The sequence below is a fragment of the Otolemur garnettii genome, unplaced genomic scaffold, assembly GCF_000181295.1.
Source record: "Otolemur garnettii isolate 467f Iridium unplaced genomic scaffold, OtoGar3 scaffold00004, whole genome shotgun sequence".
Classification (NCBI taxonomy): Eukaryota; Metazoa; Chordata; class Mammalia; order Primates; family Galagidae; genus Otolemur; species Otolemur garnettii.
Genome location: NW_003852399.1, coordinates 15,555,042 through 15,582,234, shown reverse-complemented (window position 1 = coordinate 15,582,234; position 27,193 = coordinate 15,555,042). Strand labels below are relative to the sequence as shown.

At 33.8% G+C, this 27,193-nt stretch overlaps 1 protein-coding gene across 2 annotated transcripts in view; it reads right to left on the bottom strand.

The window, feature by feature from the left end:
- The window catches only part of CSMD3 (CUB and Sushi multiple domains 3), a 1,080,374-nt gene that overhangs the window by 778,015 nt on the left and 275,166 nt on the right, over nt 1-27,193 (bottom strand). For both annotated transcript variants that reach the window (XM_003782396.2, XM_003782397.2), the window contains exon 5: nt 14,373-14,580. In XM_003782396.2, coding sequence (XP_003782444.1) covers nt 14,373-14,580 — 208 coding nt within the window. The remainder of the gene's footprint in view (nt 1-14,372; nt 14,581-27,193) is intronic.

Sequence of the window (27,193 nt, the reverse complement as noted above, 5' to 3'; positions counted from 1 at the left end):
CAAAAATGTGGAAACAGCCTAAATGCCCACCAACCCAGGAATGGATTAACAAGCTGTGGTATACATATACCATAGAATACTATTCAGCCACTAAAAATGATGGAGACTTTACATCTTTTATATTAACCTGGATGGATATGAAACACATTATTCTTAGTAAACATCATAAGAATGGTGAAACAAGAATCCTACACACTCAATTATGATATGAGGACAATTAAAGTCCTAGTACATGGTAGGGGGTGGGGGATGAGGAGAGCAGAGAAAAGAAAGGAGGATGAGGTGGGGGGACAAGGGGTGTGGTATACATTTTGGGGGGCAGAACACAATTATAAGAGGGTCCTAATATAACAAAAGCAATCTGTGTTACCTGGTTCTGTGTACCCTCAATGAATCCCCAACAATAAGTAAATAAATGAATTAAAAAATAAATAAAATTTGGAATTTATTTTTAAAATATGATATCATCTTGGTTTTCCTTGAGTGATTTTCTACTCTACTTCTTTAACCAATTAATAGTATGTTCAATATTTTCCTTGACAATTAAGTTTCTTGTTTAATCAGTATCCTTTTGAGAGCATTCATGAATTTTAATTTAGTTGAAAATATTGCTTAACAAAATATCTTTCAACAATTTTTTCCCAATCACAGATCTTATAAGTCTTTATAACATTTTATTATACATCACTTTAACTTTTTGTGTCTATTCCAACAAGGCAAGTGTAACCCATGTGTTACAGGTAGGCCATAGCCTTTCCTATCTGAACATCTTTGCATTGAACACTGGCGCATATTAAATGAGAGACATTTGATTCCACCTCTGACACCTCCGCAGTTCCTAGAGGGTTATCTTTTCAGGGTCATTTTCCATTTCATATTTCTTCTCTAACCTCGAGATCTCACTCATACTTCTTCTTCTTCTTTTTTTTCTTTTTTTGAGACAGAGTCTTACTATATCACCCTCAGTAGAGTGCTGTGGCATCACAGCTCACACCAACCTCAAACTCTTGGGCTTAAGTGATTCTCTTGCCTTATCCTCCCAATTAGCTAGGACTTCAGGCACCCTCCACAATGACTGGCTGTTTTTTTGTTGTCGTTGTTTTTGTTGTTTGTTGTTTGGCAGGCCCAGGCCAGGTTCGAACACGCCAGCCTTCATGTATGTGGCTGACACCGTAACCACTGTGCTACAGGCACCAAGCCAATCTGACTCATACTTCATGTCCTATGGCTGTTCTCATCTTTCCAAAGGACCCACCATGAATCACATACTTGTAAGGAGGCATCTTTTTCTTGAATCTACCAACCACTTAGAAGACTAATATGTGATGGATGGATGTGAACTGTTCCTCCCCCAGACTGGGATGAGGGTAAAAGTTTAACCAAACAGAATATATACCTTAATATCAAACATTAAACTTATATTTTCCTTGATACCTCCCCGAGTCATGACTTCCTTAGAGAATTTTTTGATATCCAACTTTCTTAGCTTCCTCTAGTCTCCTACCTCAACACATAATTTTCACTCAATATCACTTTTTTTATTCTGTTCTTCTGTTATATTATTTTGGGTTATGTTATTCCCAGAACAATGTAGTCATCTTGTTCTCACTACCAGCCAGTCCCTTCTATGTGAAAAGAGCATCATTTTTGAACAATTGCTTAAGAAAAAACAAAGACATTTACTCCTGAAAATGGATTCTGAGGTAAGCATTTAAAATAGCTCCTCTTTATCATTACTGCAAAATAATTTTAGACCGAGAACATAAACCATATACTGTACACCATAGGGGCAATAATATACTGAATACTGACATGTTATCTTATAGCTAGTAAAATAAATCTATATTTATCTCGAATATATGGATGGAAACAAAATTTTTACTGCATGAGAAATAACAAATGGATATTAATTTTAAAATACCTATTATTTTCAAAAATAGGAGGTGCTGAATCTCTTCAAAATGGCCTGGTATGTGTAGGATAGTGCAAAGATGGCTGCAACTCTCTACCTGCCTTCCTTATCACTTGTATCCTTGGCCTTCTTTTTCCATGCCCTTTGTAATAGGACTCGGCAGCTCCTCCCAAGAGTCATCTGATTCTCCTGAATTGAAAAATCCATATCAGATCATAAGGTCTATTCTTTTTACTGTTCTGTGCTTAATCTGGAAAGAAAGAAAGAAAGAAAGAAAGAAAGAAAGAAAGAAAGAAAGAAAGAAAGAAAGAAAGAAAGAAAGAAAGAAAGAAAGAAAGAAAGAGAGAGGAAAGAAAACATCTGCCTTTCCTAATCATTATGAATGTCGATTATATTTTTAAAATGTAAGCTAATATAGGAAGGTATGTAAGAACACTAAATGAGTGTTCAGAAAAAAGTGAAAGCCGTTGGTGCTGAGAAAGGAGCTAGAGAAGTGATGAGTGACTTCTAAAGTCTTTCTTAAAAATATATTTTAATGTTTAACTTTAATGCTTTAGTTTGTAGGAAAATGTTTCTATGTTAATTGGCTAAGTATTTTTTAATCCATGCCATCAAAGAACGTTGGAGATAAAAAATTGTCTATCATAGTTTTTGAGGGGCAAAAAATAATTTAGTATATAAGAGTAATTAGTCGAGTTACATATCTACAAGTGTCATGAAAATTATGTTAACAGAGGGAAATTACAGATGGTGAATTTCAACAGTAATACTGATAAATAAATAAATGCATTATAATTTTAATGAATTTAAGTGAATGAGTAAAATTGTTCAAAAAATATCTTGTTAAAATGAATACAATTTCGCCTATTTAAGTTTATTTAAAAATGTAATCTAATACAGTTACATATTCAAAATATATACCAAATAAGAAAGCCTATATATTATTATGTTTGTTAATACTTTAGAGATATTAAATTCTTGATTATTAGATTTTTTCCACACAAGCTGTCAGGAAGAAATGGTACATGCACTAACTTATGGATACAATGTATGCATAAAACTTATGGATAAGGATGAATGCACTTAGAAAGGGCAAACTCCGTTGGCTGGCAGTCCCTTCTGTACCTATCATGCTGTCCTCTGTCAACATCTTCAGCTTCCTTCCCCATCGTCCTAACAGTCCTTGGCCTACCAGTTCCAATGCCTGTCTTGTACTTATACCTACGTTGCCAGCTGTGTTGTGGAACTATTATGTGAGCTTACAAACTGCTGCCACTACAAACTCATGTTGTCAAATCCCAACCATATTGGATTGCTTAACAACAATCCTGTGTTTCCTTGCCCCCTTTTTTTCCCTCGTTTTCCACAATGATATTTCAAATCAACCCCACTCCTGTTAAATATTCTAACCTGCCATCTTCCTGTGCTCTCAGCATGTTATTCTGTCTCTTCCTTCAGGGAGAAAATAGAAACTACCAGAATGAATGTCACTGCACTTACAAATTTAAATGATATACATCTGGTCTTTCATACTTTTCTCCTATCAAAATGGAAATGATGGCTCCTTTTCTGGAAGGCTAAGTCAAAGGTTAATAAACTGCAGAAAAAAAAATCGCCAAGCATTGGAATTTACGATTAAATTTTAAAAAACAGATGAAGGGATTAACTAAGAAGCAGATTGGAGTCTAGAGTGTCGGAGCTGTAGTGCGTCTGAGCAATACTCATGAGAGCACTTTATCAGAATAGAGCCAAGGTAAAAAAAACAGGAATTATTACAAAAAGGGCAAATTTAGAACTGCCTCATGGATCAATATGACACAGAAGTTTCTGTTTGATTTATATGGGCCAAATGAAAGCATACAATTAGTAATAGATTGAATACAACATAGGTTTAGTTTATTTTTAAGAGTTTTATAGTATTTTATATGTCTTTGTGGAAACACAAAATATAGAATATTACATACATCTTTTTGTTTTAAAAATAAACACATCTTTGGATGCTATATTTCCAAATTAAATATTTTATATAGGCGAATTACTTTCTTAAATTATAAGCAGGACAAGCACTGACTCCTATGGATCTCAGAACTCTTCTGAAATGCAACGTATTTAATAGAAATGCAATAATGAATTTAAACTCTGGTTCCTAAATGTCTGAAAACAGCACTAAAGGATTTTATCACATTAACAATTGAAAGAATGATTGCTACATTGCCCTAGCAGCTATACATACATGAAAATTACATAGATTAACATATATGAAAAGTATTTTATTTATCTAATTGTATGTTTTTACACCAAAGATATGAGGTATACATTCCAGTAACTAAAATTTTGCACCTAAAAACTTGGAGAATAAATATTGTATAATTGAACGGAACTGGCCTGATTGGAAACCTTTGAGAATGCTTCTTTCAGTATTTGCCTGACATTCCTGTTGATCGAATTCCTTCCATACGTAACTCTTTGTTCACGGATCAGCAAGCCTTGCCTACATTACCCACCCTTCTTGCTGCACTGCCAAATGGTTTTCTTTAAGGCAGGAAAAAAATATTTCAAGGTACTAAAAAGGATAGATTAGCCATATTAGGCATGCTCAGCTACCTGAAAAAAGGTCTAATTCTTCAAAGAAAAATGAGAGTTAGGTATAAACACAATCTATATTAGAACCTTCAGGCGATATTTCAAAACATTAATCTTTACTGTGATATGTACATACTAAAATTTCATGTCACTGATTCTTTTGTAAACTGAAATACAATACATATTTATAAGAAAGCCACAGTTTTCTGCATAAATCCAAGAAGTACTTTTGTAAAAAAGTTCACCGAGCAAGTATTAAAAGTTTGCAGTTCGGGCAGCACCTGTGGCTCAAAGGGGTAGGGCGCCGGTCCCATATGCTGGAAGTGGCGGGTTCAAACCCAGCCCTGGCCAAAAACTGCAAAAAAAAAAAAAAAAAAAAAAAAGTTTGCTGTTCTCACTTCTGATCTTCGCACGCACATTGATTCTCTGGTTTCTTCTTTATGAAAGGGGAAAACTGGGCTGCAAATTCTTTAAAATCTCTTCTAGCTCTAATGTACCCTGTTAGATTTATGTAGAGAAAGGTATACTTAGTAAAGAGTGGTTCAAAATTATTAATCATAATAGCTGTTTAATCAAGTTACTTAACCACAGTAGAGCTTCATTGTATGTTTTAATCAAATAATTAACAGAAGTAATGAGAAAAAGTAGCACCAGTTTGATACAATTAGTGTTGGTGATATTTATTTTATAGAATGAGGATTATATCTAGTTTCTTCTGGGTAACTTAATATCTAGTTAGAAAATTTGCTAATCCACTAACACAATCTTTGCACTATTCATTACATAAATTTATAATAAACATAGGTGCACATATTACACAATTAGCTTGATTGCTTTACCAGATCATGTTAACTTTCCTTCATCTTAAATAATAAGACATATTTCAGTTCTTAAGAGATGCTCATTGGATAGTTATATGACATAGTTGCAATATTGAGGAAACAAAATTGATTGCATTAATTTCTATAGCAATACTTGTCCAGCTTTAGTATGCATTGGAATCACCAGATCTGCAAACTTCCTGAATCCATGCCGTACAATGTAAAGCAATAGATTTGTGTGGGAGATAGGGAGCCTTCACTTTAATAAACACCACAGGCATTTCTGATAATATTACTGGAATATCATCTGAGAATTATTGCTTAATGTGGATATTATATTAGCTTTGAGATCTATATATACACACAGAGATATGTACATATATAAGCATATATTATAAAGATATATAGATGCATGCATACCGGGATAGAGATAAATATCTGCATGTGTATACACACTTATATCTATACTTTTAAATGTATATAATACATATATACACATATACAGTATATGCTTACACATGCATTCATCCATGTATACCTATAAATATATACTCATATATATGTATCTAAGTCTATGGCGATCTGTCTATACATGCCAGTATAGCGTAAATATAAACACATACTCCTATAATATGTAAAATACTAGTGAGTGCACATTACATACATTTCCCTTGGAGGGACTTATCAATAAAAAGCATGTCAGAGATTGCTGGTTATCTATTATCTCCTATTATTAAAAAACCCAGAATTTTAGCTTGGGAATGACCACCCAAAATAAACATTACTTTCCCTGTGTCTAGTATGGCTGACTGGCAAGGTAATTAAATTATACCCAAATAGATATAAGCAGAAGTAGTAGAAAATGAAATAGTGAATGTAGGCCAACGATCAGAGTTTCTTCATGAGAAAAGTGATGAATTTCCTTTGGACTTTCCTTGTCTTGTCCTTCCTCTTGTCTAGACTGGAGACTTAGTGACTTGTGTGAGGATAAGATATGACCTTGGGAACAAAGGACACTTACCAGCAGAATAATAATACAAAATAATCCTGAGTGTGTGCCAGTGAACATACGGAGTCCCATAAATGCCCTGTCCAACTTACAGAATTTTATATTTAAAAACAGCAACTTTAGGGCGGTGCCTGTGGCTCAGTGGGTAGGGTGCCAGCCCCATATACTGAGGGTGGTGGGTTCAAACCCAGCCCTAGCCAAACTGCAACAAAAAATAACCGGGCATTGTGGAGGGAGCCTGTGGTCCCAGCTACTCAGGAGGCTGAGGCAAGAGAATCCCCTAAGCCCAGGAGTTGGAGGTTGCTGTGAGCTGTGTGATGCCACCGCACTCTACAGAGGGCAATAAAGTGAGACTCTGTCTCTACAAAAAAAAACCAAAACAAACAAACAAAAAACCTTGGTTTTGTACAAGCCTTTTTGTTTCTTGTTTTTTTTTTTTGCAGTTTGCTTTACTTTTATTCACAGTTGAACCTAATCCAAACAAATTCATGTTGCTTCAATTGAATCAATTACAATCAATGGGAAAAATGTAAATGCAGATTGTCAATGTCTTTTTTATGATAGGACAAAATCATTTATTAATTTTACAAATGTACACGAAATACCAAAGGTGTAAAATGTACAGTGGTCCATATACGCATAACTTGGGATGCAAGCTCATATTAAAATTCCATTACTTTATCAAGGATATGTGGTCAAATTGAAACAAGAGAAAAGATAGTAAGGAGAAAAATGGCAAAATGTTAAGATTATTGAAGCTCTGGGAATTTGTGCAAATTTTAAAGTAAAAAAGACAACCAGAAAAAGGTTGGGCAGATGTCAACACACTTCATATAGAAAGGATGAGGTAATAAAAAACACCCAGAAAAATTCCAAAATGATTTAGTCAGATCCTGTAAGGAAAGGAAGAAAAGACTTCACAGTAACCAAAGATGAAGGACGCTCTCAAAACGAGGAGATGACCAACAAAATCAAATGTTGCCCTTCAATCAAGTGAGATAAATATTAAGAACTGAGAAGTCATTGTTTATAAAAAGCTATTCCAGAGAAACAAAGGGAAAAACGAAGTCACAGCTAGATAAAGTGTGATTGTTCAAAGAACAAAAATGGATAATATAGACAAGAATTAAGAACACTGGGGGCATGACACTCTTGAGTTGTTGAGAAGGAATAGGATCCACTACACAACCAAAGAAACTAGCTTTAATGGAAGCCAGCCTTCACTGGAAATTTGTATGACTGTGTTTATTACTGTATGCATAAATGTTTAGATTTTAACTAATAAACATAAATAAACATGAAAAATAATTTAAATCAAAATATCTATCTTATTGCATTGTTAATTTGAGTACAATTAATTTAGTTTTTCTTGTGTTATACAATTGCAGTAACTGAAGGGGAGGCAGATGAAGTGGCTACATAGCACCAATGTTACTACTAATATTCTATTTTTTTCTTTTCTTTTAGAGACAGAGTCTCACTTTATTGCCTTCAGTAGAGTGGTAGAGTGTCATGGCGTCTCAGGTCACAGCAACCTCCCTCCTGTGCTTAGGTGATTCTCTTGCCTCAGCCTCCCAGTAGCTGGGACTACAGGCACCAGCCACATGCCTGGCTAGTTTTTTGTTGCAATATGGCCGGGGCTGTGTTTGAACCTGCCACCCTCCGTATATGGGGCCAGTGCCCTACCCACTGAATCACAGGAGCTGCCCTCCATTAATATTCTGATCTTGATAATTGTATTTGTTTCCTTGACCTCAGCTAATATTTCATTTGTAGCAACTTACAAATTCTTATTCCTACTTCAAATTATGTGTTGTTATTAAATCAGACATCTGATAGGACATGTTCTTGTAGAAATCCTTCTTATCCTCAACCTACACCTTACAAATTGCACTCATTTTCTGAACCTGAAATATCTGCTTGACCCTTCTGTTATTGTTTACATTTTTCCTGTCATCTAGTCTAAGAAATAATAATACTCACATTTATTATAGAATCCTTTATCATTGTGTGTAATATTCAGTCATTCCTTCCTCTGGATTCTAGTCTTTGATAACCGCCTTTGGCATTTTTATTTCCATATGCAGAGATTTCAGATTAATTATCTCCTCATACATCCTCTAGGATAGATAGTAGTCCCACAAATGGCCTTCTAATCTTCATTTTCTTCATCTGCCTCTCCCTTTAATTACTGCAATTTTTTTCCAACTTCCTTTCACAAACAGATTTTGAAAGGGGAGATTACTTTATCTGCACCCCTTCACTTTGCTCAAATGATTAGTTTCTCTCTCTCTCTGTGGCTAACTTTTCTCTCTCTGGTAAGCCATCCCCTTTAGCATAAAAACATAGTTTTAATCTCATAATTAATAATAAAAATATTTCCAAATCATAATTTCTTCTCCACTCTCTACTTCCTCCTTTACCTACTGTCCCATTTCTTTATTCATCTCTTTTGAAATATCTCCTGTAAGATTTGTTTATATTGTTTACAATATCTTTTCTCCAATTTCCTCTTAAAATCACTTCAATCTGTCACCTCCAAAATTACCTGCATCAGTGTTAACCATGACCTCCATGCTGACAAATCTAATGATCAATTTTTGAACTTATTTTATTAGCTTATTATACACATTTGACATAATTAGCCAGTTCCTTGATAATTTCCTTATTTGGCTTCCAGGACACCTTTTCTAGTCAGTTCTCTATATCTGTAGAATCTGCATTCATAGATTCAATCACTTATAAAAAATATTTTTAAAAACAATAAAAATATAGCACAACTATTAACGGAATGTTTACATCATATTAAGTATTACAAGTAATCTAGAGATTATTTAAAGTATATGGGAACCCATAAACTGGTGAATATTTAAAGAAAATATATTGCTCAGTGTAGAGTACTACTCAGCTATAAGAAGAAAGGAAATAATATCTTCTACACAACCTTGAGTGGAACTAAGACCATTATCCTATGTGCTGTATCTTAGGAAATGAAAAAAGAAATACATGTTCTTACTTATAACTGGTAGCTAAAGGAGTGTTATATGGTCATAAAGTGGTGTAACAGACAAGGAAAACTAACAAGTGGAAAGGATAGGAGAGGGAGGAGGGAGAAAAATCTACCTGTCAGGTACAATGTGCACGATGTTGGTGACAGGTACAATAAGAGCCCTGACTTGGAGAGTTATACAATTCATCCACATAACAAATGCTTGTATTCCCTAAGTCTATTGAAATAAAATAATAAAGCATATAGAAGCATGAGCATAGGTTATATGCAAATACTACCCCACTCTCAAGTAAGAAACTTGAGCATCCCTGGAGTTTTACACTGAGATTGTTGGTCCTGGAACAATCCCCTGCAGATAGATACTGAAGGACGACAATACTCTCTTGTGTTTGCTCCTGTCTCATTTACTCTCATTCTCAATCTTCTTTACTGATTCCTCCTGACCGTGCTAACTTTCTAATGTTAGAGTGCCCCAGCCCTTAGTTCTTAGTCCTTTTCTCTTTTTAAAATTTAATAACCACTTTTACTTGCAGAAACAAGAATAATCACTTCTACTTCTAGATTTCAATGGAAGTCCCATCCTGGACTTTTGGTTTTGACGTAAGACTTTGTTTATCCATTAGCCTCCTTGAAATCTTCACTTAGATGTTTGTTAGATTTATCAAATTTAGCATGCCCAAAATTAAGCTCCAGATCATCCCCTTAAAAATGTTTCATTAATAGCCATCCTGAGAGTAGTTAATTTAGATTGATTTTTTTTTTTTAGTTCTTTAGGACAAATAACTCTTTTCTCTTTCTCTAATTAGACATCTTTGGACATTCTGTCAGCTTTATTTTTAATATTCAATAATTTCTTATTGCTTCCAAAGCCATATCCTTATTCCAACAATCATAAACTCTCACTTAAATACTGCAAACAATCTCTCTTAGTTGGCTATTCCTTCCTATATTTTATTCTCCACTCAGCAAGCATAGAGATTTTTGTAAAAAGATAAGGTCTGTGGTGTCAGTATTGTGCTCGTGACACTTCGATGGCTTTGTGTATAGTACAAAGTAGGATTTTGAACCAGGCTCCATTCATTCTCCTTTTATCCTACTACTTTCTCCCATGATCATTATTTTGTAGCTACGATGGCCTCTTACATGTTTCTGTAACACAGTAAGGCCCACTCTGCCTTATGTACTTTTCTCTATGTGTTATTTCTGACTGGAATATTCATCACCAAGATATCTGCTTTGCTAACTTCCTTACATTCTTCAAAACACTGCTAAAATCTCAACTTCTGGATTCAGTAGGGTACACACTCATCGCAACATTCCTGCTCTGCTGACATCTCTTACTCAGATTCCACCTTTCCTTTCTCATCACTCTCCAAAACATTGTGTTATTTAGCTTATTTATGTCAATTACTCTTTCTTCCCTGATACAGCCCAAGTTCTACAGGAACAGGTCTCTTTGTTCCTTTTGTCATGGAAGCACTTAGGACAACACTGAACAAATGGAATTCTAGTAAAAACCCAAATTAAATGTGGAAATCATTTTAAAGAACGTACAATCCAACTCTATCTGAGATTTTGTAAATAGGGCAATATTTAGTTATTTCTCATCTCTTTGCCCCTACAACAGCACCTATGATGATAAAGCCACCCAAAGATTAGAGTTAAGAGAATCCTGTGCCTGGCATTGCATCAATGAGGAAACTGAGATTTGGGGAGGTGATGCAACTTACCCATTGTTATTCATCAACAGAATCAAAGCTGAAACCAAAAACAAGCGTTTTCATCCTATGTCATTGTTCATTTTACTATCATAGAATCAGTTAACAGTCTTCAGGCCTCATACAATTTCATGATCCAGTCATAATTGAATGGATTCCTTGCATTCCTATTGGATTATGCAGTGATGCTACTTTTTTTGTGATAAACAAGAACCTAATACTTCAGCATATAGAGTTTGCAAGTAAGTGATTAGCTAACTGCTAATATCCTTTTTGCAGCTCAGTTCTTGGGAGGTTAAATCTATCTTGCAAAGTCAAACACAAGCTATATTAAGCCTTGCTTCAGTGTCTGTACTTCATTAGAATGATTGTAGTACATAGTAGCTAGTAGAAATTTTCCAGTCTGAATGACAGAACTGAAGTCAAAGGAAACATTTGTCATTTTAATCACAAGAATGTGAATATCTCTCTGTTCCCATCTCCCTTTGGAATTCAAAATGTTATGTGAAGTGTGCACTTACAAGAAAGAACTCTTAACATGATGTCACCTTAAATGAAAAGTATCATTTTAATGATCAGATATTTAAAAGAATATGAGCATATTAAAGGACTTGAAGGGATTAAAGGGTCAGGATTATGTCTATAATTTTATTTTAATTATTTATAGATCATTGTATACAATTTTATAACTATAAGAATTTATAAAGAATGCTAGTATATAACATTTAAGTGATTGTATGCAATACTATTAATTTCCCAATGCTATACATCTTCAACTGGCATTCATAGAAAGTAATAGTTTGAACATTTGTATCCCTTTCTTGAACTATGTCCAACACATTAGTGTTGATTTATATTATATAACAAAGATTTGACAAGTCTACCTAAACATTACCATAACGCCAGTTTAAAGAGACAATAAAATGTTGAATTTCTTAAATGTCATTTTCTTCCTGAAAAGTGGGAAATGCTTAAAGTAGCAGAGAGTATTTTAAAAGAAAAAATGGAGAGGGCAGAAATTGGTGGATCTAGTGCTGTAATTGGACAAGCTATATTATTCTAACAACTCTGATTAATCAGAAACATACAATCATTGATAAGAATGTTTAATCCAAAACAATAAAGTGGGTCTGTGAATATAAATAGATATATTATGATCCACAGAGTAAATGTGTTAGATTGGGTTTCTAGGATTCAGTGGCAGCAAACGGACCAGTGCTATAAAACCATGTTTCTTTTTTTTTTTTTTTTTTTAGACAGAGCCTCAAGCTGTCCCCCTGGGTAGAGTGCCATGGCATCACGCTCACAGCAACCTCCAACTCCTGGGCTCCAGCGAGTCTCCTGCCTCCGCCTCCCAAGTAGCTGGGCCCACAGGCGCCCGCCACAGCGCCCAGCTATTTTTTGGTTGCAGCCGTCATTGTTGTTTGGCGGGTCCGGGCTGGGGATTCGAACCCAACACCTTAGGTGTATATGGCTGGCGCCTTAGCCGCTTGAGCCACAGGCGCTGAGCCAAAACCATGTTTCTATTTTCCTTCTTTACCTCTAGTAGTCAAATATGTGGCAAGTGAAAAACTACCATTTTAATGGGATCATTTATATGCCAAAGACATAATTATTGAGAAATTCATGTCATTACCATCCATCTTGATATACCTCAAATATGAATCTCTATAGAAGAAGTAATTTCTAAAACCAATAGTTTTTAAATTGGCTCAGAATTTCAAACTAGAATTCTGTAGAGTTTCATTGTATTCTGGTATGTAATTATCTTCAGATATACCAAAGATGGGTAACCCCAAGAATGGAGGGCTTAAAAGCAGAAGGGGAAAATAGGAAGTATGTTAAGTCTGTTCCTTTTGTCCTATGTTAAACGCTGGGATTTGTGATGACTGAACTGCTTTGTTCTTTTGTTGAAGCCCAGAAAACTGGGACATTTTATGCATTTATATGGTGCCCTTGCAACAGCAGTTAACAATGATGTCTATGCTTCCTTCTTCACATACTTCCCACGTCTTTGTTATGCCTTATTCCCTAAGATTTCTTCTTCTTTAAATGTACTTCCCTAGCCTCTTTCCTGCGTCATCCTTCTAAGGGTTGGCCTTACCATGCTGTTGATTCTTAAAATTCAGTCCCACTCCCCTTGTCTTCTTATTCCATCACATCTCTGTTTGGCCAATTATACTGGTGCCTGTTGGTTCAATACCACCAATAGCAACTAAATATCAATGTTATGCTTCTACTCCAAGTTCCTGAATGATATAGGTAAATATAATTGTCTACTAGATGTCTTTGAAGGCACATCTCAAAGAGCCTTTAAACTATGTGTCCAAGACAAACCTCAGTATTTACAGCATTCTCACTCCAAACTTGGCCTTCCTTTGAGATTGTCCAAATCAGTGACTGTCACTACTGCTCTTACCAAATGAGAAAACTAAGTCTTATTTGAATATTACCTTCTTTATCACTCTTCAGTGGATTCCAGGCTCATTTGATTATATCTCCTAAATATCTCTCAACCACCTTTTAAACCTTTTAAGTGATCTTCCTCTTGCAAATCCAGTCCCAAGTCCAATCAATATCTACATTTTGGTAAGAACAATCATTCAGAAATTCAGACCTCTTCATGTAACGATTTAGGCTAAATCCCCACTGTCCTTAGCCAATCTTTAGATGGCTGAAAAGATTTTTCTGAGTCTAATGGTTTACCTGTCTCTTTGCTTCATCAGTGTTATATTAGCATGTTTTTCTTTCACTTGTTGACTTATAACCTACTCAAATCAGTCAACAATAAATTTTAAAATACCATAAAGAAAGACTTCATTTTAAAGATATTATGCCTTAAAAGCATGTTCTGACAAATTCTACATTTCAGAAGACCACATCTTTAGTCTTTAAAGAAACAAACTATATTTTCCAGGATGACAGTAGTTTAATTTTTGTCTTCAGATAAAAGGCTACATAGAAGATCTATCTACATAAACAAAGTCAAATTAATTCCCAGAGTTTTCAGTTAATTTGAACAAACCACTGAGTGTGGATGCTGCTAAGAACCATAACTGTAGATTACAATAGTAACAACTTTTATTTCTTTATACAAGTTGTGATAAAGTCACATTACTCTTTACTGACTGTTAAAATAATACTGATGGAAAGCTCCATATTTCAAAAATTGCAATCTAGAGGGCATTTTAGTAGTCAAAAATATCTCTCAGTTCCAACAACTACACCTGATAACTTTTAAATATCCAAACTTTTAAAGTTACACAGTTTGCTTCAAACAGTGACACCAATGCTAGGTTAATAGAAGCTGTCTACTTACCATATTGTAGGTGGCTCAGAACCTTCTATTTCTAAATAATCATATTTTTCTTCCATTTGGAAATCAGTAAATATGAGTGAAATTGTATCCCCAGGCTCTGCTACAATGGTCCAAGTGCAATCAGCATTGTTATGGTACTCATTCGGAAAACTGGGGCTGGAGATGATGCCGCTGGATCCTCTCATTGTTCCTCCACAAGCATCTTCAGCTGTTGAAAACAATGACAAAACATGCAGCTTCAAGTTATTAAGAGAAATGCAGTTAAAGTAACTCAACATTTGTGAATAAAAATAATAACAGTAAAAATGTTGTGATATCAAGTGCATGGTATACTAGTAATTAAATGAAATGAGACGTTTATGATAAATTTATAAACACATACATAGCAACTTTATATATCTTAACAACTTTATAACCAATGTTGAGTGTAAAATGTACACTCAAAATTAAATCTCAGTATAATAGATCCCAGATTTTCTTTTCATGTTTAAGTAATAAAAATAGTTAAACAAAAGAAATATGGTTTTTAAAATCTGTGCTAGGAAATCTAAATCACTTTTGGCATGTTTCTTTATGGCAAGCGCTTTTAATCTTTTAATGCAGGTATGTACAATATAAAGACATGATTTAAGAGAAAATTAATATAGTATGTGCCAGTATTATCTTCCAAAAACTATTGAAAAATATTTGTGGGATAGAATTAAAACTATGTAACATATTCAGAAAACTTTAGAGAGAATTAGTATAATCAATATATCTCTAAGAATATATTCCCTATGACTTCATCTAACAATGTAATTATCTTTTATTAAGTATTCATATGATATATGTATACACAATATTTAATAATGTAAATATATTTTACTAAGTAGTCACATGATGTATGTATATACAATATTGACTAATCTTACATTTGGACCTATGATTCTGATTTTGGAAAGGCAGTCACAGATTTTCCTGTAGTTTACTTTTGGCTGAGGGTGGATGCTATTACACATAAACCTCTGTGCTTAGTATAAAATCATTAGAAAAAGCTCCTGTTTCATAAATAAAATCAAAGCTATAATGTTTGCCTCATTATAACACTGTTAAGGCCCATAAAAGTAATAGGTTATAAGGTTATTTGTGAATTAAATTATGTAATTATTTTTGTTGTTGCTTTGATCCACTAAGAAAACTGCTTGAATCCAAGCTGTCTGAGCAAAAGTCTTATTCCATAATGACCAATGATTTGATCCGATCAATAATAGCTCCAGAGCTTTAATAAACAGAGAAGGCCAACATCTATATGTCATTGCATGATGAGTAAAGAGTAACAAATGCATTCTTTATTATTGTCATTTATTTCCTTTTTTTTTTTTTTTTGCAGTTTTTGGATGGGGTCAGGTTTGAACCCACCACCTCTGGTATACGGGGCCAGTGCCCTACTCCTTTGAGCCACAGGCACCACCCACAAAATGCATTCTTATCAGGAAAACTTTATAGTGCATGCATCAAATAACATTAGCTTTTTTTCTGCCCTGCTCTTTATCCATTTAACTCCATAAGCCATATATATAAATTGCTCTTAAAATATATGTAACTTTAATGACATTATAAATTTCGTATAATTCTTAAAATGTTTATTGCATGTATTCACTATTTCTTACTTTTTTACCTAATTGATCTAGTAGGCCTGTCTAGAGTATATAGCATACTGCTACAAATGCTGTCAATACCTGAACCTTTTAGTAAACATGCTTCCCCCATCCACACCATAAATCCATTCTACTCTTTGCCTTCTCAGTACCAACACCAAGGTCAAAAACTGCTTTGTAAAATATTATATTAGCATATATTAATAGTGTGATTGACCCACAACATATTACACAAGCTCTGTGAGCTATTTAGTTCAAATGTCTTCTGCAAACCCAGAGGGTTGAATTTTAGATGAAACCAAATTTCTTCAGAGGATAACAAACGGGTATGTTTTCATTTGACAAAATGTGGGATTTTGGTGAGAGAAGTGTTACCTATAGATAATACCTGAGGTAAACACACAATAGTTTGATTTGTATTCAGATTAAAGAAAACATACTCCTCTAGTTTAAAAGGCATATTTAGGATGTTATCATCACAAATAATGATAAGTGTATGAGGTATTACAAATAACTAAATTAGTAATAAAACCAATTTAGCAATTTCATAATATTTACATATTTCAAAACATTATATTGTACATGGTGAATATACTATGTATCTATAGTTCATTTTAAAAAAGTAGTAAATTAAAAAAATCTCAGTACATCATTTAATTTGTTCATCCTTGGGTAGTCAAAAATAAACCAACTAATTTTTAGTGAAGATTCTTACCCCTCATAGCTTGGGTTTGTAGCAGATAAGCAATGGTGAAACAGAGAGGGAAGGGGGTCTGTCTTCTTCCCCACCAGTGCTTCTGTTCATTGTCTCCTGGTATTTCAAATAGAAAGGATCAGGGGACATAAATCCTCTTATGTTCCTGGCATGGATTTGGCACCAGTTTCTTTGGGATTTGGAAGATAATTTTAAAGAAGATGGTTCTTTTGCTCATCGGCCCTTTTCTGGGACCGTAAGGTGCCCCAATTCCTGAAGGTATTCATGTCAGGCTGGATGCTTACATTATTCTCTCATATCGTGGGGATAGACCTGCACATTTCCATCAGCTTCCAACTGTGTCTACTTCACTCCCAGGTGGGCATCTTAGGCAGGTTCTAAGACAATGCCAAGGCAAAACTTCCTCACAAAAATCCCACATTTTGTAAATGAAAACATACCCATTTATTTCTCCTCTAAAGAAATTTGATTTCAGGCAGCACCTACAGCTCAAAGGAGTAGGGCGCCAGCCCCATATATTGGAGGTGGCAGGTTCAAACCCAACCCCAGCCAAAAATTGCAAAAAAAAAAAAAAAAAAAAAAGAAAGAAAGAAAGAAAGAAATTTAATTACATCCAAAATTCAGCCCTCTGGGTTTGAAAAAGAAATTTAAGTATTTTGGTCAGGGCATACAAATTAATTTCTCTATGTGATCCTTGCTATTTTTTTGTTGTAATTATTGTTTGGCAATGACCAAACAATGGTTGAACCTAGGTTAGGTTCAAACCTGCCAGCTCTGGTGTATGTGGCTGGTACCCTAGCCACTGAGCTCAATGTGATCTCTTTGAATTTGCTGAATAGAGACTCACACTAGTGAGAAATGACTCCAAATTCCCAACACATGTAAAGGAGAGCAACTCACAAAATATCTCGCTGTAAAGAAATCTTTTCTACCGCAAAATCATGAAAACAGGTATGGAAACGTGGTTCCCCTAGCAGCCAAACAAGTGCTCTTGCCAATTCTTGTTATCAAGGTCTAGGTTCAGTTCTACTATTTGTTCTCTTTATTATGACAGAAACTATCATAGAATCAGCATCTGAAAAAAAAATGAAATGGGTAACATTTGATTCAGGAAATGTTAAAAAATATATATTTTAGCTTTGTGGCCCTCTCTGAAAGCTAAAATCTTCATATTATGATTTAGCCTGAATTAATATAATGTTTATAACACAATATATTTTCTAAAATTGCAGACTCATAGAATGATACATTTTTTTTAAGTTTTATAGCACAGTTAGAACAAGTAAAAGGCAGCATTACAACAAATCATGGAACTTTTGAATCAGAGGTGTGCTCTTCCCGCTAAGTATCATTGCTTGGTCTCTGGTCAATAGGAGTTGGTATATATCTCACCAACGACAGGACAAAGACTTTTATTCTGTCAGAATCACTCTGACTTTGCATTTTGGTTCATCTGTTTAATTAAGGTCTGTCTGCAACATTGTCTGTCCAAAAATTCACACAAAGAGCAGAGTTCACAGAAGGCTGACCCATAGGACAATTTCTTGAGAAACTCCAGATATACATGGATTATATTGTTTATGTATAAACTTCTTGTGAAATTTAAAGTTTATTCATTTGGTCTTACGTTCAAAATAAATTTATTGGTATAAGTCTACTAACTTCCAGGAAGAAACATGAACTCTCTCCATCTACAGTTATGATCAAATTTTATCACCATCCCTGCCGTCATGGAGTATCTTGTCTAGTAGTGAATCAGGCTCTTATCAAAGGCCAAGATAAACGCATAAAATATATTTACTAATAATATGTTTGTATAGTTTATTTTGAAAATAAAGTAGTAAATTAAAAAAAATCATAATATGACTCTAAGAGCAAGTACTTTTCTGGAAAGTACCATGAAGAAGGAACATTTAGTACTAATGTAATATATTTGGGAGATTTTAACCAGTTGGGAAAGTGAGGAACAATAATTATCTGAGGATACAGTCCTGGATTAGAAACTTAAAGCATGAATAATAAGCATTAACAAAATAAGCAGCAGAGGTAAGGGCATTCTGGCAGCTTTACTGACACTCTTGATAGAGGAAAATGGCCTGTATGCTATAACCAAGAGGACTGAGGGGCCATGTGGTAGCAAATGCAACTGGAGGGGCAATGAAGGGTTAGACCTTTCGGGACCATTCTGACAATGCTATGGAATTTATTCAGAGCAAAGGAAAGTCATTAGAGGGTTTTCAGTGGAAGAATGTCTTGATCAGCTGTAGAATTTGAAAAGATCATCTAGCTGTTCTATGAGACAAAATAAGAAGTCCACAATAGATGACGATTAGGGCGCTGAGCTGAGCGCCCAGGTAATTTCATGCATGCTTCATCAATTCCTAAAAATAAACCATCTCTTGTTTATCGATATATTAACAAATATTTATCTCAGTATCTTCAAAAGATTCATTTAATCTTTGTAAGCATGTCAGAAGAAACAGCATCATGACAAAAGAAATTAGAATACCCTTCTTCAGTCAATATTTGATAAAAGTATTTCATAACCTAAATAGTAAAGGAAGACCAATAATTGTCTTAGATTTCCCTCGAGGCTAAATAGAAGTTATGATGGCCTCAGCATAAGATTGCTTAACATATAGGAAATGCAGTGTATAATAAAAAGGTCAATAGCTTCTCTACTCTTGTTTTAAGAAAAATATAAAGTTTATAAGTTTCAAAATGGGTTAATTTTTTATACCTACCTACCTATCTATGCACATTTACATAGGAAAAACATTGGCAAATTGCATGGTAAGAAACTTGAAATTTCAGTTTGTTGTAAAACATGGAAAAAATTACCAATTCGGCTAGTGGAATCCATATGGACAAAGTGAACCTTAAGAATAAGGATAAAAAAATGATCCTTTTGGACTTTGGACCTATTCCAATTTGGGGGAGCACTATTACCAATTTCCTCTTAAGTTCTTAATTTATTTGTAGCTATTGATAAAAACTATAGCTATTAAAAATTTTATTAAATCTAATTTTAATCATTTTGAATATTATGTATCTAACATCAAATAACATGCATTTCTATACTTTAACTGATTCATATAAACTTCATAAACAATGCTATTTTATCTGTTACCTATAGACAGGGAGAAAAGTAACAAAATAAAATAAAGATTAGTTTTAGGGGAAAAAATATAAAAAGAAAAATAATTCAATAGTTTTCCACAAAAACACTTTCCCTAGAATTTTTTATTTATTTTAACCTTTGTGATATTTATTTAGATACTGAAAATGCATGACCTTGTTTTGGCTTTGGGTATGAAAACAGACATTTATTTAAGATAGTATAAATTGGAACTCCTCCAAAGCATGGTTGTTTAAAAGAAAAAACTGAACAGAGTTTCAAAAAACACCTAAAAGAATTTTCTGTAACACATCTTTTCAGATACTGATCTCACACTGTGCTTTGCCTTGCTATTAGTTTCCTCCAGAATAGCTAGGGTTGGGGGATATAAGAAATAGGCTTGTTTATCACCAAAAAAAAAAAAAAAAATGAACTATAAATTGTGGGAGATGAGTATACATGGTCAAGTCCAGGTGGTAAGCATTCAATCCAATCCCTATGTTTATCACAGGACATTTTTCTGCAAATTACCCTTACGAAATCTCAAACTTGGGTCAGCATTCAAGTAAAATTGCATCTATTGTCATCTATTTGGATCTTTTTGTTTCTTCCCAGGACAGGCATCCTATTATGTGTTTCTTAATTAGACAAAACATATAAATATTATGCTGTGGTTAATTAAATATTATATCAGCATGGAACTATCATTGATATTGTATAATAATCTGTTTATATTTCCTAGTTCAACCTCATTCATCTGTGTTTATGGAGAAAGCCTTCTTATGGGGAAGAAAATTGACCAACTGTGTAAACAGCATAACTTCAACATTGATTGTAAGTTTTATGTTTGTCAAAATATAACAAATTGGCTTGGCGCCTGTGGCTCAAGCGGCTAAGGCGCCAGCCACATACACCTAAGGTGGCGGGTTCGAATCCCCAGCCCGGGCCCGCCAAACAACAATGATGGCTGCAACCAAAAAATGGCCAGGCGTTGTGGCGGGTGCCTGTAGTCCCAGCTACTTGGGAGGCTGAGGCAGGAGACTCGCTTGAGCCCAGGAATTGGAGGTTGCTGTGAGCATGATGCCACTGCACTCTACCCAGGGGGATAGCTTGAGGCTCCGTCTCAAAAAAAAAATATATATATATATATAACAAATTATACTTATAAAGTTTTTTTTTTTTTTAGATTTTCACTGATTACAAAATACTTCATGTTTTTTCTTTATCATTCCTGCAGTGAACACCTATGAGCAGTAAAAAATATAAGTGTAATGGTAACATAGCACTGAAGGTTTATTCTGAAATACACAAATATCCTTTTAAGCAAGCATCTTTCGTTAATTTGCACTTATTTTCCTAAGAGACATGTTAAGAAAATGAAAACAGAATTAGTTAATGCAATGAGGAAGTAATATTTGGGGTCTTCTAATAATTCTCAAAATCTCTAAGTAATAAAAACAATACAAACATTCATTTAATCAATTTTAAATTGTTTAAAAATTTTCAAAAGACCAGGCTCACTCCTCTAATCCTAGCACTCTAGGAGGCTGATGAAGATGGATCACCTGAATTTGAGAATAGCCTGAGCAAAAATGACAACACATCTCTACTAAAAAATTAAAAAAACTAGCAGGTCATGGTATATTTTTAAAAATAATAATTTTTAATAAAAATCAGAGAAAAATATTTAAACTAAATCGAAGAATAGCAATGACACAGCATCAAGGAACAAATTTACATTTTTTTCCTCAAAAAATTTTAAACTGTGTAAAATAAAGGAAATAACTCTTCTCAAGTATTTCACCAAGGCCACACAGAACTGTGATCCCAGACAAAATAGGAACAAAGAGAGACTTTTACTCACTTAGATTTCTCTCTGGAGATACATTCTGAATCACAGAATAGGGAGTGAGATTATAAATCAAGGGTGGTTTTCGCTCTGTGATCAGTAGGTAACATTCAGAGAGCATGAGGTTATTGTAAGCAATATTTATTGAAGAGAGAAGAGAGTTTTCTTACCCCAGTGCATGTTTTTCTCTGCTTTGTTGAATATTAGTTGATAATAGGTAGATGGTTTTGTTTCTGGGTTCTCTGTTCTGTTCTATTTGTTCATTTTTCTACCTTTATACCAGTACCATGTTTTTTATTGTAATATAATTTGAAGCAGATAAGGTAACACCTATAGATTTGTTTTTTCTGCTTAAGATTGCTTTAGCTATTCTGGCTTTTGTTTTGTTTTTGGTTCTAAATGAAGACTAGAATACTTCTTTTAAATTTGTGAAATATGAGGTTGATATCATTTTGATGGGAACTGACTTGAATCTGACAGTGGACATCCTTTTTTTTTTTTTTGGCAGTTGGTTTGTCATACATGGCTTTTATTATTTTGAGGTACATTCCTTCAATGCCTACTTTGTTGAGAGTTTTTGTCAAGGAAGGGTGCTGGATGCTATAGAATATTTTTTTCTGCATCTATTGGGATGATCATGTGGTCTTTTTTGTTTGTTTCTGTTTATGTGGTCAATCACATTTATTTATTCATGTACATTAAACCATCCTTGCATTCCTATGATGAAACCCACTTGATTATGTTGAATTGTCTTTTTGAAGTGTTGCTGAATTTTATTATTTTCTTGAGGATGTTTGCATCTGTGTTCATAAGGGATATTAGTATGCAGTTTTCTTTTTTCATTGTGTCCTTTCTGGCTTTGATATCAAAGTAATACTGGTCCTTGCTGAGCATGCTCTCTGATGCAACTTTACTCTGCAGTTTCTAAGCAGGTCCCTACATAGCATGAAGGCCCACAGTGGAGGGAGTTCCCTCAAAGCTTGAGTAACAGTGCCAGCGCCTGGAGCTCTTTCTTTTATCACTTCCCTACATATAAGTGTCACCCCAAGTTATGTTTCAATTTTGGTGCGTGAACTTGTCTCCATCTCCTTCACTCTATGAGTGTCTGCCATTAATTCTCAGTTCTCTAATGATTTATAATTCTCTCTGCAAGAGCTACAATCTGTAGGTGAGAGTCTACTTGCCATGTTCAATCCTCTCCTAAAGAGTAGAGTTCATCATCTTGGTCAGAAACCTCAGTTGAGTGATTTTTCTGACTATGCATTAGTATAGCATCACCTATAGAACTTTGTAAAAGTGCCCTACTGTAGACCCTTCCATACAAATCTTAATATTTGGGATGAATTTTAGGTGCTTTAAATGCTCTTCAGTTGTTTCCAATGTCATCCAAGCTTGAAAATAAGATAGCAAAGAAAATTTTAAAGCATATTGTATTCTGATTATGTTTGCTTTTATAAATGAAGTAGCATTAAAGTCTGAGAGTGCAAATTATCAAGGAAACTAGGGACCAAAGGAGAGAAATGAGGGTCAAAAATGAAAGTATGTACAAATAAAGACAGGAATTTCATAAAACATAAACAGCTAAGATGATGGCCACTATCATTACCTAAAACAGAGTTTTCAAAGTATGAAATCTCAGTTCCTTCCGCATACTTACTGATTTGAACACTGGGGATGGGTCCAGCAGTTGGTGTTTTAACAAGTCTTTAAGGTGATTGTCATCCACGCTAAGTTTTAAGAACCACTGATCTAGGACAATCCTGAGTGTTTGGATTATGGTCAGATTCAAATCACTACCTTGGGCAATTCAGGGAGAAAAGGAATAGATCTGACCAGTCCCTTGGAGATTTGTGAGCCATCTCACAATATGTTAGCTACATTGAAAGAATGTGTGCTTTTGAGGTGTTCTCTCTTTTATTATATAATGTTTTAATTAAAATATAATTTAGATAATGAAAAGTCCACAATTTATAAATAGCTTGATGTATTTTTACGAAACAAAGATAGCCTAATACCTAAATGAAGATTAGAAAATTACTAGAATATAAGAGATCTCCTTTATACTCTTTCTCAGCTGCTACTCTTTCTATTCTGAAGATAAACAGCCTTATACCTTATTGAACCATGGATTGATTTTGCATGTTTTGAACTTTATAAAATGGAATTGTACCCCTTTTTGTGTCTGGCTTCTTTCTCTCAGTTATTCATTATAAGATCCATATTGTTGCATGTAATCATAGTTTATTCATTTCCATTCCTTTGCAGTAGTACATATCACTATTTAATTTATAAGTACTATTTCTGAGGAACATTTAGATTCTTTCCAGATTTGATGTTATAATGTACCTATAATATGTTTAAACATTCTTATACATGTTTTTTGGTTCATGTTTGAGTAAATATTTATAACGAATAACATGCTGGTCTAGTGGAGTGCCAGAGTTTGAATGTTTGTAACCCATCAAAATTTATATGTTGAAATTTTATCACATAGGCAATGGCTGAGAAAATGGGGTCTTTGGCAAAAGAGCAGTTCATGAGGATGGAACCATCATAAATAAGATTATGCCCTTATAAAACAGGCACAAATGTGGTTTTTTGCCCCTTGCTCCATGTGAGGACACAAGAAGAATGAGCCATCTATGAACCGGAAAGCAATTCCTCAGAAGACACCATATCTGCTGGCACCTTGATCTTGCATTTCTCAAACTCAAGAACTGTGAGAAATAAATTTCTTTTTAAAGGTGCATTGTGTATAGTGTTCCCTTATAACAATCCTAACAGAATAACACACCATTATATACAAGGAAACCGAGACTATCTTTTACAAGTGGAAATGAATCTTGTCACACATACACTCCTGTTTGTAATATTCTAATGTTTTCTTGAGCTTGAGATAAAATCAATGTCCTTAACATAACTTTAAATTATCTTAATTCACAGCCTCTTACCAAAATGGTACTGACAACAAATAGCAATAAGTACAAGATCAAGATGGGTAGCTCCAATGTCAATAAATATTGCATGGATAAGAAATAAATCTTTATTGAATTAGTTTGAATGTCATTTTTGTTTGTTATTGAAGCATGGAGTGTTAATTATATAGAAATAAAAATTTCTCCCATTAGAACTCATCATATCAGTTGGATTTAAAAAAAATTCTCCCAAATAAGAATAGAGAATTCCCAACTTTCTCCCTGTTGTCCTTAATTCACATACCAGATTACTAAAGAGTCATTATCTTTTTTGTTTTTTATAAATCTCATGCAGTATTTTAGCATATCTCAAATGATAGAGCTTGATCCTAGTTTACCTGAAATTAAAATATTGAAAATTTGTGTAAATCTATTTTGTGAAAGGTAAGCTTCACTTAAGCAGCATGAATTTAAACCTACATGGACAGAAACAATGTCTACCCTTCTCAGTTTTATATTTTTAGTGTTTAGAAATACACTTAACTTTTAATAATATCTCAAATAATATTGAATAGAAAGGCTTTAGAGAATACCATTGACTTTTACATGGACATTATTTTTTTAATAAAATTAAATTATTTTCCTCCTCAAATTCAACCTTAGTGACTCCTTTACTTTATCATTTCAAGTATGTAAAGAAAGAAACTTTCAGCTTTTTCTAACATTGTTCTTCTAGGAATGATAACAGTCATTAAATTAAGAGCATGTGCATTTTTCAAATCTCTCAGACATTGAGTTCTTTAAAGATAGGCATCATGTTTAATATAACTAAAGTAGATATAGATGTCTTATTTGAGTAATAATTTTTTACCAAAGACTACATTATCAACTTTAAATAAGTGGGAACATTTGTCTATTTATCTAAATTTTGATTTTATTCACTTATCCATACTCCATCATTTCTCAGTGGGACCAGATTAACATTCTGTCAACTTAAACTTCTCTTTCTTCTCTTCTCTCATTATAATGTATTCTCTACAGGGAAGTCAAGAGTATTTTTTAACTGAAAATTCTGTTATGTCACATACAATCTCCACATGATAACACTCTAGTGACTTTCCTTGAACTTGGAATAAAAACAGTGTCCTTATCATGATCTTAATCCACAAGTCTCTCAGTAAATTTGAGCCATACCTTTCCTTTTTTATTTTCAAAGATCTAATAAAACTTCTTCCAACTCTACAACCTTTTTTGGTCCTGGTTGCCAGTATCTTCTTCCCCAAAATCTTCTTGTGGTTGGAAATATGATGCCATTCAAATCAATAAGGCCATTCTTGACTAATAACTTTACCAGCTAAAACAACCCTCCCCTTTGTCCACATCACAGAATTTTATAATATTTTCCTCATTAAGCATATCACTATGCAGTATCTTTTGATGTTATTGTTTTCTAATTTACTTCTAAATATAAATGCCATGAGACTTCACTACATTACTAATACATTACTAATCTATTAGATGTAGCATTATCCTACGAGCCTAAAACAAGTTTGCTTTATGGTGATATGTAAAGAAAATATTATCTAATTAAATATATATTTTTACTTATCAGGATGTCAGTAAAATTTCTTGAATAATTATTTGAGAGGGAGAATTATGTTGAGCTTAAAAATGGGAGCGCTACAAGAAGAGCTAGAATAAACAAGACCAGAGGACAAATCCGACACTAATTATGTGACCTAAATCTACTTAAACTTCTGGGCTTTTGTTGTTGTTGTTTATTTTTTGTAAGATTATCATTATCTGGGTCATACATGTTTATTGACTTAATTGTTGCCAGAAGTCTCTCTGCTACAGATTTCCTGTCTTCTTTACCAATATACTGATGTTCTGATGTTTTGTTTTTGTGAGTAAGGGCAAGGTCCCAGGAAGGTGATAGAACAATTGACTTGTTACTCCCTCTGGCAAAATTGCCACAGCTAGGGGATTCAGAAGGCACTATCTGTCCCATGGATTTCATTTCACTCTTGCTAGTGAATGACTAGCAGGTTAAATTACAGGTTCATTTCTGTTTCTCGTTTTCTGCTACAAAATAGGATTAGTAGGAAGAGAATAAAAAGTGAGAAACAAAAGTAGCAAATCCTTATCCATGAGAAATGCTGTGAAACAGACAAAACATGAGAGCAGTTTTCCATAATGTTGAGAAGTTCTACAGAACCTGATTGCTCATAGGCTTCCCCTCAATCTGCTCCTGAATTTCTACATTTTAAATATTAGATTAATTCTGAACTAATTTCTCCACCCTGAAACACAGGAGAAAGTAGATATTTAACAAAACATAATAAAGACTAGATAATTTTAGTAAATAGTAGCTAATATTTATTGTACACACAAGGTACTGTTTTAAGCCCTTAAACAATATCATTAAATTTTATTCCAAGACTAATTGTAAAAGAAAAAAAAAAAGAACAAAATAAGGCAATTATGTTTCTTATTTTTCAGGTGAATAAAATGGAGGCACAGATAGGTTAGTTATTTGCTCTAAGATCATCCAGTTAAAAAGTGGTGAAGTCAGGTTTTTAAAAAG